General features: G+C 40.4%; 1 protein-coding gene across 2 annotated transcripts in view; it reads right to left on the minus strand.

Annotated features, from left to right (window-relative positions):
• The window catches only part of RAB3C (RAB3C, member RAS oncogene family), a 115562-nt gene extending 104099 nt beyond the window's left edge, over nucleotides 1-11463 (minus strand). The window contains exons 1-3 of one of the 2 annotated variants that reach the window (XM_041470816.1): nucleotides 11417-11463; nucleotides 4543-4558; nucleotides 3457-3684 (exon numbers count right to left, since the gene is read on the minus strand). In XM_041470816.1, coding sequence (XP_041326750.1) covers nucleotides 3457-3684; nucleotides 4543-4558; nucleotides 11417-11463 — 291 coding nt within the window. The remainder of the gene's footprint in view (nucleotides 1-3456; nucleotides 3685-4542; nucleotides 4559-11416) is intronic. The other variant, XM_041470817.1, reaches the window with a different exon arrangement.
• Between the last annotated feature and the right edge of the window lie 350 nt (nucleotides 11464-11813).

Here is an 11813-nt window from a genome sequence, read left to right on the forward strand (position 1 = left end):
TATCACATGATGCCACCAAATAGTTTGTTGCTGATTTTGGGGGAAGTGTTAAAACTTCATGCAAGTATTATAACCTCATGCTTCTACTCAGATTTAACATCAACTCACACTTGCTATGATTCATTTGATTTTATATTCTAATATAAATTGTCTTTCATAAAGGAACAAATAAATAAATAAAATGGAAATTGATATTACAAGAACACTATTCATTTTAGAATGTTATTGCATAACAAATAAAAATAAAGTATAATATAATATAGACACTAGCTACATATATAGACAATGCCTACTAAGAACAATTCTCCTCTGGATATAACTTAGGAGACAGGATAATAGTGCTCTATTTCAGATTTTGTGCACTAGAATAGCTTTCTGAGATCCCTTACTAATTTTATTGAAGGTCTCAGAGGTGCAACAATCAAAGGATTTACTAGCAAGCTTAACTGCAACACAGTGCTCCAACACAGAACACTCCACCTAAAAAGCACAGACAGCTAGAAGTGAGCTGTTGCAATTTGAGTTAATTTGGCAAAACCCCTTTCCTATGAAAGTGTGATCTGAAGTCTTGTCTCTAACCCTACGTCCCAGCACATGACTCTTCAAACAGGAAGGTCTCTTCTATGCTCTGACCCTCTGTTTCCTCTTCCCCAAGGAACACAGAGCTCTTGGGTTTGTTTCAATCATTTTGGTTTTTTCAGGCAAGAACTGTCAGAGCCTCTTTGGACTCTGATGTTAATGCCATGCAAAGAACAACAAAATGCATTTTGCTACAATTGGGAAGAACACAGCTGCTACATCCCATCTATGCCAGGGATAGACCATAACACATCGAGATCACTGGACACCTTTGAGCTAAGCACATATTTGTGACATGGAGAGGCAAAAAATATACTGGTGTCAAACTAATGACATGACAACCTTGTAAACCAACATTGCTATTTTTGCTAGGAAAGACATGAACAATAAAACCTACTGTAATGGTTACTTGGTAATTAAAAGAAGAACTGTGTAAAAACTGTAATATGAACACAATTTTATTGCTCCATTATAAAAAAAATAATAAGGTTCTGTCAATGTGGTCTTCAACATTAAACTACTAAAATGAAATCAGCATGTTATTGAAGTGTTTATATATAAATGTATCACATTATATTCATGTGATATATAGTTACCTAGCATGTACCACTGTTATACTAATAATAATAATGATAAGCTAAGCATAAAATAATTGAGAGGCAAAAAGTTTATGTTCTAGTTCCTGGAGGGGACAAAACAATAAATTATTTGAGATACCAAGGGCTGAAGCCTAATGAGATAGGGTCTTGAGAACCCTGGAAAATTCTCCATTGTACTATATTAAGAAAATATACAGTTTATCTGCTGTTTAAATCATGTTAGATGAACTGGTCAGATTTGAACCAAGATTTTCTGAGATTTAATGGCTGTCCATCATTAAATGAATTTTAAATTATTCATACCCATAAAAAAAAAAAAAAAAAAAAACATTTTAAAAAGGGAAAATCTGGGGATTAAGGCTCTTACTAACATTTCACAAAGGAAACACTGCTCTAAGTCCTCAAGCACACCAGGAAGACCTGCAGCTCTTGCTCCACATTACTAAAGGTCTTGCTATTTCTCCCTCTCCTTTTAGTATCACCCTATCACCCAAGAATGAGGGGATGTATCAGTGAATCTGTCCTAAATCCAACCATGTCCTGGAGTGCACCAGGCACAGCTGGGCAAGGGAAGGATTCTCCTACTTTGCTCTGTATTCCTCTGGCCTAGAGGAATTGTGGCTTTCAGGGGAATGATGCCTTAGGATTTTAGCTTTTAAATTTTTCAAATTCTGTACTGCTTTAATGTATAACTCTAAAACATTATATAGAGTGTTAGCTACTATCTTCAGATTTTGGTCAGAGAAAACAATTCCCCTAGGCCTGAAGCTGAAGGACACCTTACTGTCTCAGGCCCCAGAAGTGCAAACAAAAATGAGTTGGGGGCAGGAGCAAACTGGGGGTATATGACTTCATTACCTGAAGCTGCAGTTGGAGGATTAACCCCTGATACGTAAATGGACCAAACATATCTGTCTGAAAAACAGATCCTGACCATTGTCCATCTTGGGTGTAGCCTCTCGGAGGCTTCTGACTGCCCAAGGTGTACCTGTTGAAGGCCTTTAATACTTGCTTTTACTCTCAGTCTGGTCTAGCCTCTGTTCCAGGTAGCCACTACAAGGCATCGTGCACTGGGCAGCTTCACCTCAAGTCCTGTGTGTGATTTTGGCCACCATAATACAAAAAAGGACGCAAAGGTACTAGAAAGCATCCAAAGAGATAGTGAGAGGCCTTGGGGGGAAGCCATATGGAGAGCAGCTGGGGTCACTTGGTCTGTTCAGCCTGGAGGAGACTGAGGGGAGACCTCATGCAAGGAAGTTACAACTTCCTTGTGAGGGGAAGAGGAGGGGCAGGGACTCACTTCTTCTCTCTATGACCTGTGGCAGAGCCCAAGGGAATGGCATGAAGCTGTGTCATGGGGGCTTTAAGCTGAATATTAGAAAATATAAGTTGAACATTAGGAAAAAGTTTTTCACCTTTTTCAGAGGGTGCTTGGGTGTTGGAACAGGCTGTCCAGGGAGGTGGTCACAGCACCAAATCTGCCAGAATTCAAGAAGTTTTTGACAGGACTATCTGACATATGGAGTGATTGTTCTGTTGGTTCTGTGCAGGGCCAGGAGTGGTGCTCCTCCCAACTCAGGATATTTTATGATTCTATGGAATAAGTTTTGACTATCATTTATTTTTGATGAGAACTGGTGGAAAAGGAAACCTATTCCCTCTCATCACATTTTTCTCCACCGCATATCTTTCTACTGTCTCTAAGGTATAGGCAAGGAATGAGCGGGTTTATATGCCTGGGTAACACTATCTCTTTGCACAAGTTTCCTTCCTCAGCAGAAGATGGAAGATGTTTCAGGTGATCAGGATGACAGTGCAAAAAATTATGCCTTCTGTTATGCATCAACTATTGTAGCTCATGCATGCATTCATAATTTTTTAAGGCAAGACACCCGATCTTAAAATTAGTGTTTCGAGGTACTTTGATATAATGTGTCAGTTTCAATAGACTACATATTGTACAGATGTTTATAGCTCATTACACAGATATTAATATGTGTCAACCTATATTATTTCTAAAAGGAATTCAAATAATGATAAAGAACTGTACTTCAATACCTTAAAAATGCTGTTTGCACTCTAATATTCAAGGCAGAAAAACTATGCAAGAAAAAATTAACTGCTATTTCTTTCCTATGCTCTCACTCTCTAAATATATAAGGGTTATGACACTCAATGCAAACCTGCAGTTGTGTAAATTCTATCAAACCTGCAGTTGTGTAAATTCTATCAAAACTACTACAGTTTGTTTAATTCACAGAATTATTTTTTAGCTTACCCAAATCTGTAGCTTAATTCTTTTTTCATTTTTGAAAACTGTTTTTACTTTGAAATCGATCCCAACCGTGCTTACAAATGCAGATGTAAAGGAATCATCAGCGTATCGGAACAAAAAGGAGGTTTTTCCAACACTGCTGTTGCCGATAATGAGCAGTTTGAACATGTAATCAAAGTTCTGGTCAGATGTATCTTTCTGGCCATATCTGGAATCTTGAACGGATGCCATCTGTAATTCAAAATAAAAAAGAAATATTTTATTGTCTCTTTTATCATAAAAAATTGAAACATTTAGATTTTATTGGAGTTTTTCATACCAGGTATCAATGAAGCTCAAGAAGAATATCTTCTTGAAAGGTTAGTCATGTGTATGCTTCAATGTGAACTTCAAGAAATGCACAGAGATCTAATTATTTTTTGTGATTCCGGTATCTATTAGTAGTTCTGCTAGCAATAGAGGATGTAAAAATGACTGGTGACTGGTACAAAAAGAAAAAAATAATTCTAAAAATCTGGGAGAATTCTTGAGTATATCATTAAAAATACTTGTTTTCAGAAAATGTGATGAATAGATGGTGAAAATGCAATGACACTTTCTTTGTATAAGAGAGAAATAAGAGATCAATGCTTCATTTTGACACAGTAGGTATATTTTCAAACAGAAGCTTAGCAATTTTTACATCTAATAAAATTCTTGAACCATTCATTTTATGTAAATACGTTGCTATCTATTACCATCCCTAAAAATTTACTCAAAGTGTTTTTCCTTTACCAGCTTTTAGTTCATACCTATCATACCATTATTTATTATAATATAATTTATCATACCATTAAATAGTGAGTATATACACCTCTAAAATTAAGTCTTGATATTTTTCCAGTACCAGTATATTCTGTAGTTTTTTTGAATTTGCAATATTAATGCAACATCATCATAAGTGGCACTTAGATTAATAGAATATTAAGATTTGGAAGATCACCTAGTCCCAGTCTACCTGGGACACCTCCCACCAGACCAGGCTGTTCAAGGCCTTATTGAACTTGGCTTTGAACAAGGCCTGGGGCATCCAGCACCTCCCTGGGCAACCTGCGCCAGTGTCTCACTACTCTCACAATAAATAATTTTTTCCTAATATCTAATCTAAATTTCCCCTCTTTCAGTGTGTATCCATTCCTCCTTGCCCTGGCACTCCAGTTCCTGTCAGAGAATCCCTCTCCAGCTTCCCTGTAGGCCCCTTCAGATACTGGAAGGTGTCTGTGAGGTCCCGCACAATCCTCTCTCCTCCAGGCTGAGCAGCCCCAGTTGCTCAGCCTGTCCTCCCAGCAGGGGTGCTCCAGCCCTCTCACCAACCTCCTGGCCCTCCTCTGGACTTGTTTTAACAACTCCTTGTCATCGTGCTGGGGACCCCAGAGCTGGATGCAGTGCTCCAGGTGGGGTCTCAGCAGAGCAGAGCAGAGCAGAGCAGAGGGGTACAACTCCTCTCTCAATCTGCTGGCCAGCGCTGCTTTGGATACAGCCCAGGATTTCCTCGGCTTTCTGGGCTGGGAGCACTCACTGCGGGCTAATGGTGAGTTTTTCATCAGCCACCACCCCTGAGTCCTTCTCCACAGGGCTGCTCTCAAGCACTTCTCTGCCCAGCCTGTGGGTGTGCCTGGAATTGCCATGAACCAGGTGTAAGACCTTGTATTTGGCATTGTTGAGGTTTGCAGTGGCACTCCCAACAGTGTCAAGGTCCTGCTGGATGAATCAACATTTTGAAATCTGAGTCCTTAAAATACAGTTTTTAACCCATATAAGACACCTGAATAAGCACAGATTGCTGAATACTGTTAAAGAGCAACCTATTTTGCTCTAGAGATTTCAAAGATCTATTTATAAAAAGTACACCTTAGGCTTTCACAAAAATTGTAGAGATTAGAGTGAAAATGTGACCAAAGTTCTACCTAGGTTGCTCAAAAACAAATGGCAAAAATAAAGAACTTAGAATGTTTTGGCTGAGTTTTCAAGTAAATTACCAAGTATTTTGAGAGCCTGTGGAAGTTCTTTGATTATGATTATTCTAAGAACAACACTTTTGCATGCTGATTTGAGACAGAACGACAGACACCATAACCTAACATAAAGGCTTACAGAAAAGCAGCTCATGTAAAAGCTTTCTTATTTAGGAATCTCAGAATGCATTTGGGCAATCAGAAAGGACAACTGGAACCAGGATGACAGCTGTGCACTAACCCACACTCTCAGCAAAATTTTAATATTTTAGTATTTTACTGTATAATGTTGAGTATTTTACTGTATAATGTTTTAGATAATTCTGCTATCTCATAGCATCAAAAACATGATGCCAGCTTCTTTGGGCTACTGAAGAGGCATACAGGAGTGGGGACAAAAATCTCTGAAGAAAACATTGGAAGTAGCAAGTTTTTAATAGAGAATTCAGTGTCAGACATATATTTCATAAATTATAGACTAGAGGACATTTTATTTCAGAATTCAATTTCAGAATTTCCTTCTTCATTAAATGCAGTATTGGGTACCTATACACTTGCAACCTGAGTGTTTGCATTGGCCTTAAAATTTATTCACTTCTTCCACAGCTATGCAACAAAGAAGATTCAGAATTAAAACCTGAATATTGTCAAGCATACACATGACTAATCTTTCAGCTTTATTATTTCTATAGAAAAAAAGAGAAACTTTCATTACTGTCCTGTATTGTATAACTATTTGGGGATATTTTGCTTAGAGCAAAAGGAAATCAAATATTGATTTCCAAGTTGCTGTAAAGCAGTATAACACAGGGCATGCTGATGTTGCGTAGAGTTTGCAACAAGTCAATAAGGTCTATCAGATCAAAGACTGCAGTGGCTGTGGGTGCCAGATCTGTGACCACTGTGTGTTGCTACAGCAGCCTGTTCCACTGCCCTGATGGCTCCCCTCTGTTGTGCTGCAGCTGAAAGCAGTAGTTACCCCTTGTAGCAAGGAGGAATATCATATTCTTTCTTTTATCTCCTAGGAAGCCTTTCACATAGCTTCTTCAACCAGCTTCAGATTTACAAAAAGAGGTTTAAGCTTTCATCCATTTGCTGCCCTGAATCCTGTGAAGCTTCCAACTCATCCCCACATACTTTAATGCCTAACACTTCAGAAACAGTATGATTCAGTGAGCAGAGAAATCAGGAGACCTAGATTCTAATAATAGTCCTGCTAAACCATGTACATTGTGTAGCCTTTCTGAGTAATAGCGTGTTTCCTGTGGATAGTTTTAAATACACATTTTACCCACAGAAATTTCAATGCCCCTCTAAATTAGTGTGGTTATGTGCATTACTCATGCAGCAGTTTCCTTAACATTTCTGAAAAAAAATATTAAAACCCAACACTTTCACTACGCCGTAAACTTACAGAGTCATTACTTGCATTATCATAGGCAGAATTACAGGCATGTTGAATATAGAATTGAAGCTATTTCTATTTCAGGAGCAGGAGTATGTCCACTTATTACAGGATGCAAAAGGCATAGGAAAGGACTAATTTCTTCAGGAGGATTAGTGAGGTAATAATTGAAACTGTTTGGAGACTCTAAATTTAGGCTACTGAACCAGTCTCCCTGGACTACTGACAGTGATCCTTTCTCCTGTCCCAAACCCAAATGAGCCTGCACTAGTGTAAAGAAACATCAAACTCTGTGCTGTTGCTAAGACTTTGCCATTACTTCCTAAACTCACTCCTTCTGTAGTAAGCAAAAAGACAAATTCTTCCAAGCACAATCCACATTGTGCTCACAATCTAAATGATACCCTAAAGAAATACACCTGTATTTCTGCTGACTGTAAGGGAAATAAAAATGCTTGGTCCTCTTGAACTTTTTGAATAAGCCTGTAGCATTCTCTTTCTTAAATGCAAGCTGCTGACTTAAAAATTAAGTATGTAATCCACTTCCCAAGGTACTAATATGTCAGCTCACTCCTGACAGTACTTTTCCCTGCTGTTGTAGCCATATGTAAAATATGAAGATGGTGATGATGCTATGTTCCACCTTTGGAAGTTATGCTGGAAGCAATCACTAGGAATGTAGCGATCCCACCTGTAATTAACCATTACATACATGGATGAGAACCAAATAAACCTCATGAACGTTATGATATTCTGTTTCCAGTAAAGTAAAACACACCCCTTTATTTTGACAAAGTTCTTTTCTCAAAGGTTAAATGGATATATTAACCATCACTTTCAACAAAACACTCTTGAGTTTTCTCTTCAGTACAATTTTGCCCTTATTTGGTAAAATTGAAGAGAAAATGCACAGGGTTGTATTCATTAGCACCAAAAGCAGTCTCAAGACATTTCCTACAGAACTTGGGACAGACTTGAGAGTCAACTGAGAAGTCTAAGCTCAAGACAATGAAGAGAAAACCTATAGACAGGAGATCTCACATGCTTGCTCCTTATCAAAGCCAGGAGGAGTTATGTTGCCAATTTGAATATGGTGCAAGGACAAATACAGGATAGTTTGTGTGCTTTCCTGCTTATAGCACATCTCTAAACTCTTTAAACATGGATTATTTAAGGGCATAGGCAAGTTCAATCATTAAGCAGAGTTTTCTGCTCAGACCCAGGTGCTTTCCAAGTCTCATGTTCAGCCTTTTCCTTGATCCCAAAAGAAGAGGTGAAAATAGAGTAGGGTTGAGAACAAATGTCAGAAAAACTGTGTTTACCTGCCACCTTCATGATCATAATGAACATTTGGCTATGTGACTCTTTATGCGTTGGCAGGCCTCACTCTTTGGCAGAAGCAATTTGAACAGATTTCTTACTTGAGCAGCGCAGGCTGCTGTGATGTCCCTGGTCTGCACACAACTTTAGTTTGCACTTATATATGCACCCCACTCTGCATGCTTAGTATAGGATGATTTACCCCTGGAAAATATGGTGCAAAAGGCATGGAAATCTGACATTGAAAGCACTGAGATTTATTCCTTCACACCTTTAGCAAATAAGTTGTTTCCTTTTAAAGACTCTAATAACAGCCATGTCTTAAAGGAAAATATCATTAATCCAGAGAAAATGTCTTCCTTCTATGTACAGTGAGGACAGAGACTGATTAGTGAACTTAAAGTTGTTTAAAAGAGCAATACTCTCTTCCTGTCTAGTGTTGTACAGCCTGCCTCTGAAAGTGGGGTAACTGAGGTCCTTTTTAATAGATCACTTCAGCCAGACAAGAGTGGAACAGCACTGACTGATCAGTGTTTATACACACATAGTTGCAGTGGAAAGAGAAATGGTTCTTTCCCATATACAGGGTAGAAATATATACGCTTCTATTTCTTTCTATACAGCAGCTGACTTTAGTTGATATTTTAGTAAAAACAGAGTTTCCTGCATATGCAGACTTTTTCAAGGCATTCTTTCTGTCTTTTGCAAAATATAACTAGTCAAACGTAATCAATGGATATTGAAACAATGGAATACAATGGAAAAATTCAATGACTCTAACTTACCAAACGGTATGTAGGATGTGCAACGGAGTGGCACTCATTGCACATAGTTGTCTTTCCTGTGTAGATCAACTTACATCATCAGAGTAGTTAAAATATTACCAAAATCCTTATGTATAAGAACACTGTGACAAATAACCCAGCCATGAATAAATTAATTACTTTTGAGGTGAAATATCAGACTAATCTAGGGACTGTATCTTAACTCTTTCAGAGGCATCCTATGACTTTTCTTTTCTTCTTTTCTACACCTTGGGAAAGCTGCTTACTGTCTTATATTTTTGATGTGATCTTAACATTGATATCCACAGATGCAGACCACAGCCAATTCTCACAAATCTTAAGCATTTATTTTTAACCAACTAATAAGAATTAACAAGGTTCAGTAGACAATGCACCAGCCACTTATTTGGAATTTACTGATTGCCAGCCATCTGCAGAGCACAGCTTGTAAACTAATGTACTTGGCAGCATCAGGAAAAGCCTATCTGCTTCAAGGTATTATGGGGTCAGAATCATGTATATATGTAAATGTATCCCAGCACAATTAGAAACATGTTGTTATGCAAGGGTTTTTTTAAGCAGAACACTGAAAAGCGAAGTTGGGGAATACCAAGAAGAAATTGAGATGTTAAAATACTTCAGAGAAGCTCTACCTGCTTCATATCAGCAGAACTAGCATGAATATGGCCACACTGCCAGGAGCAGCCCATGACAGTAGAATGTAAGGTAGTTAAAAACAGTTTTTACAAGGCTCTAGCACCTGGATTCTTGTGGTGAACTCACAAATTATCCATCATTTCACTTTCTTTAACCTAAGTTTACTTTGTCTATGAAAAGGGTATCTTAGAAAGCATATTTCTAATTCCCACTCTAGGTAGCATTAGTGGCAAAATGAGATACAGTCCTAAGAGGGTTAGTATAACACAGGATATTAGGAGGCCACAAAATAGTGCTGCTATGAAAAGAAAAAATAAAAGCTGTGTCAGCACAGGTAGTCCAGAAAAAATACATTTAGATTTACTAGGGAATATGAACGAATGAAAATGAGATGGCTAAAGCTTTCTGCCATTTACTCTATTTAGTACAGCACTCAGGGTCATGAGACTAGGAAAGACTGTGTACCTTTTTGTTTGCCAGAGAAGCTGCATCAGGCTAAGAGACTAAGTGAAATACTAATGCCACTGTGTAGGGCACTGATGAGACAGCACTAGTGAAAATTCTGTTCAAGTGTGTTTATGAAAGCCAAGTTCAAATGGGAAAACACCCAGAAAGGTTAACAGGAAGATGAGAAGAAATATAAGCTTATCTTATGGCAGAAATAAAAACAAAACAAAACTGAACCAAATAAAAAAACAGCAAACAAAACAATGGCTTGTTTCTCTGGACAGTAATCTGGTCATGGTGCAATAAGAGCTATTTAGACTGATAGATATTGGAGCAGACACTGGATCTTATCAATAGCATAAACTGAGTGCCTCTGAGCTGGAGGTTAGTGAGTATCTAACCAGTAAGTGAACAAGCTTCCACAGTACACTTCCAAAAGGGGGAGTGGCAGAAGGAGGACAACAGACTCCAGATGCAGCTAGATCAGTTAACTAAAAGGTGTATATGAGATTCTCTGTGCACTTAGTGGCTTGGCAGGCTCTTGTACTCCAATGCTTCTACAATAAACTCACACTGACATATCTAATAATTTTGCTGAGTGATAGGAGCTGAATTGTCATGCCAACTCCTGTATTTAATAGCTTTGTTTGTGGCCTTTCTTATCATAATTTTATGATAGCTTCTTAAATATCTGTAAGCAGCATTTTGGCTTGCTATTGCCCTTCTCCATTGTGTTTGGATGTGTCTGCTATAAATGTACCTTGTCTAGATATACCTATTGCCAGTGACAACAGGATATGAAAAACTAAGGAAAATTGTTTTCATTTCTTTCCTTGGGAAAGGAGATAATTTACAAATTATGTCCCACTTCCTAATTTTTTTTCTCCCCTCAGCCACCTTTGAAACAATCTTTCCATACATAAAAACTGCTGAGAAGGGGCCCCTCTTTGCTACCCCCAGCTGTAGCCATGAGCCACCTCTGCCCGGTGTAGATGGACAACTGCTCCATGACACACAGGTGAAGGCATCGTGCCAACTTCCTGCGCACCTCGGCAGGACCTCGGTACAGCTCATCATCCAACACCTGACAGCCAGTCAGTCCCAGGAGAGCTGCGACCGGCGCTGCGGGGACAGTATCTGAAAAACACCGTTCGATGTGACTCGAAACCCGCCCGCTGCCCCGCGACGGGCCCTCCTTCCCGGGAACACGACCCCTCGCACATGCCCCGGGCCCCCTACACGCAAGGGGTGTCGTCACCCTCTGCCCGCAGCAGCAGAGCCGGCCCGGCGGCCGGCCCGAGGGGCTCCTGCCTCGTCCTGGCTCTCGGCTGCACCGCGCCCGCCGCACCCCTCGCTCGGCTCCGGCCCGGGGACCGACCTGCATGGGCGCTTCGTGCCTCATCGCCGGGCGCGGCCCCGCCGCCCGCCCGCTGCCTGTCGCTCCCGCACGCCAACAGCCGCCGCCGCCCGCCCGGGCTCTGCCGGCAAACCCGCGTCGAGATCAGCACCGGAGCTGTCCCCGCTCCGCCCCCGACCTGCCCCGCCCTCTCTCCCGTGACCTCCCGGGAGTCGTAGTCCTGCTGCCTGGGTTCCCCGCCCTCGGCTCTAGGAGAAAGGACTACAGCTCCCGGGGTGCTCGGCGTCAGGCCGCGAGCGGGCGGGGCCGGGGCGGGCAGCACGGCGAGCGCGGAGCTCCGCGATCCCGGCTCGAGGCCGCAGAGGGCGGCGGGGCCAAGGAGCGGGGGTCCTGTG

The sequence above is a fragment of the Pyrgilauda ruficollis genome, unplaced genomic scaffold (assembly GCF_017590135.1).
Source record: "Pyrgilauda ruficollis isolate IOZ18807 unplaced genomic scaffold, ASM1759013v1 scaffold25, whole genome shotgun sequence".
Taxonomy (NCBI): Eukaryota; Metazoa; Chordata; class Aves; order Passeriformes; family Passeridae; genus Pyrgilauda; species Pyrgilauda ruficollis.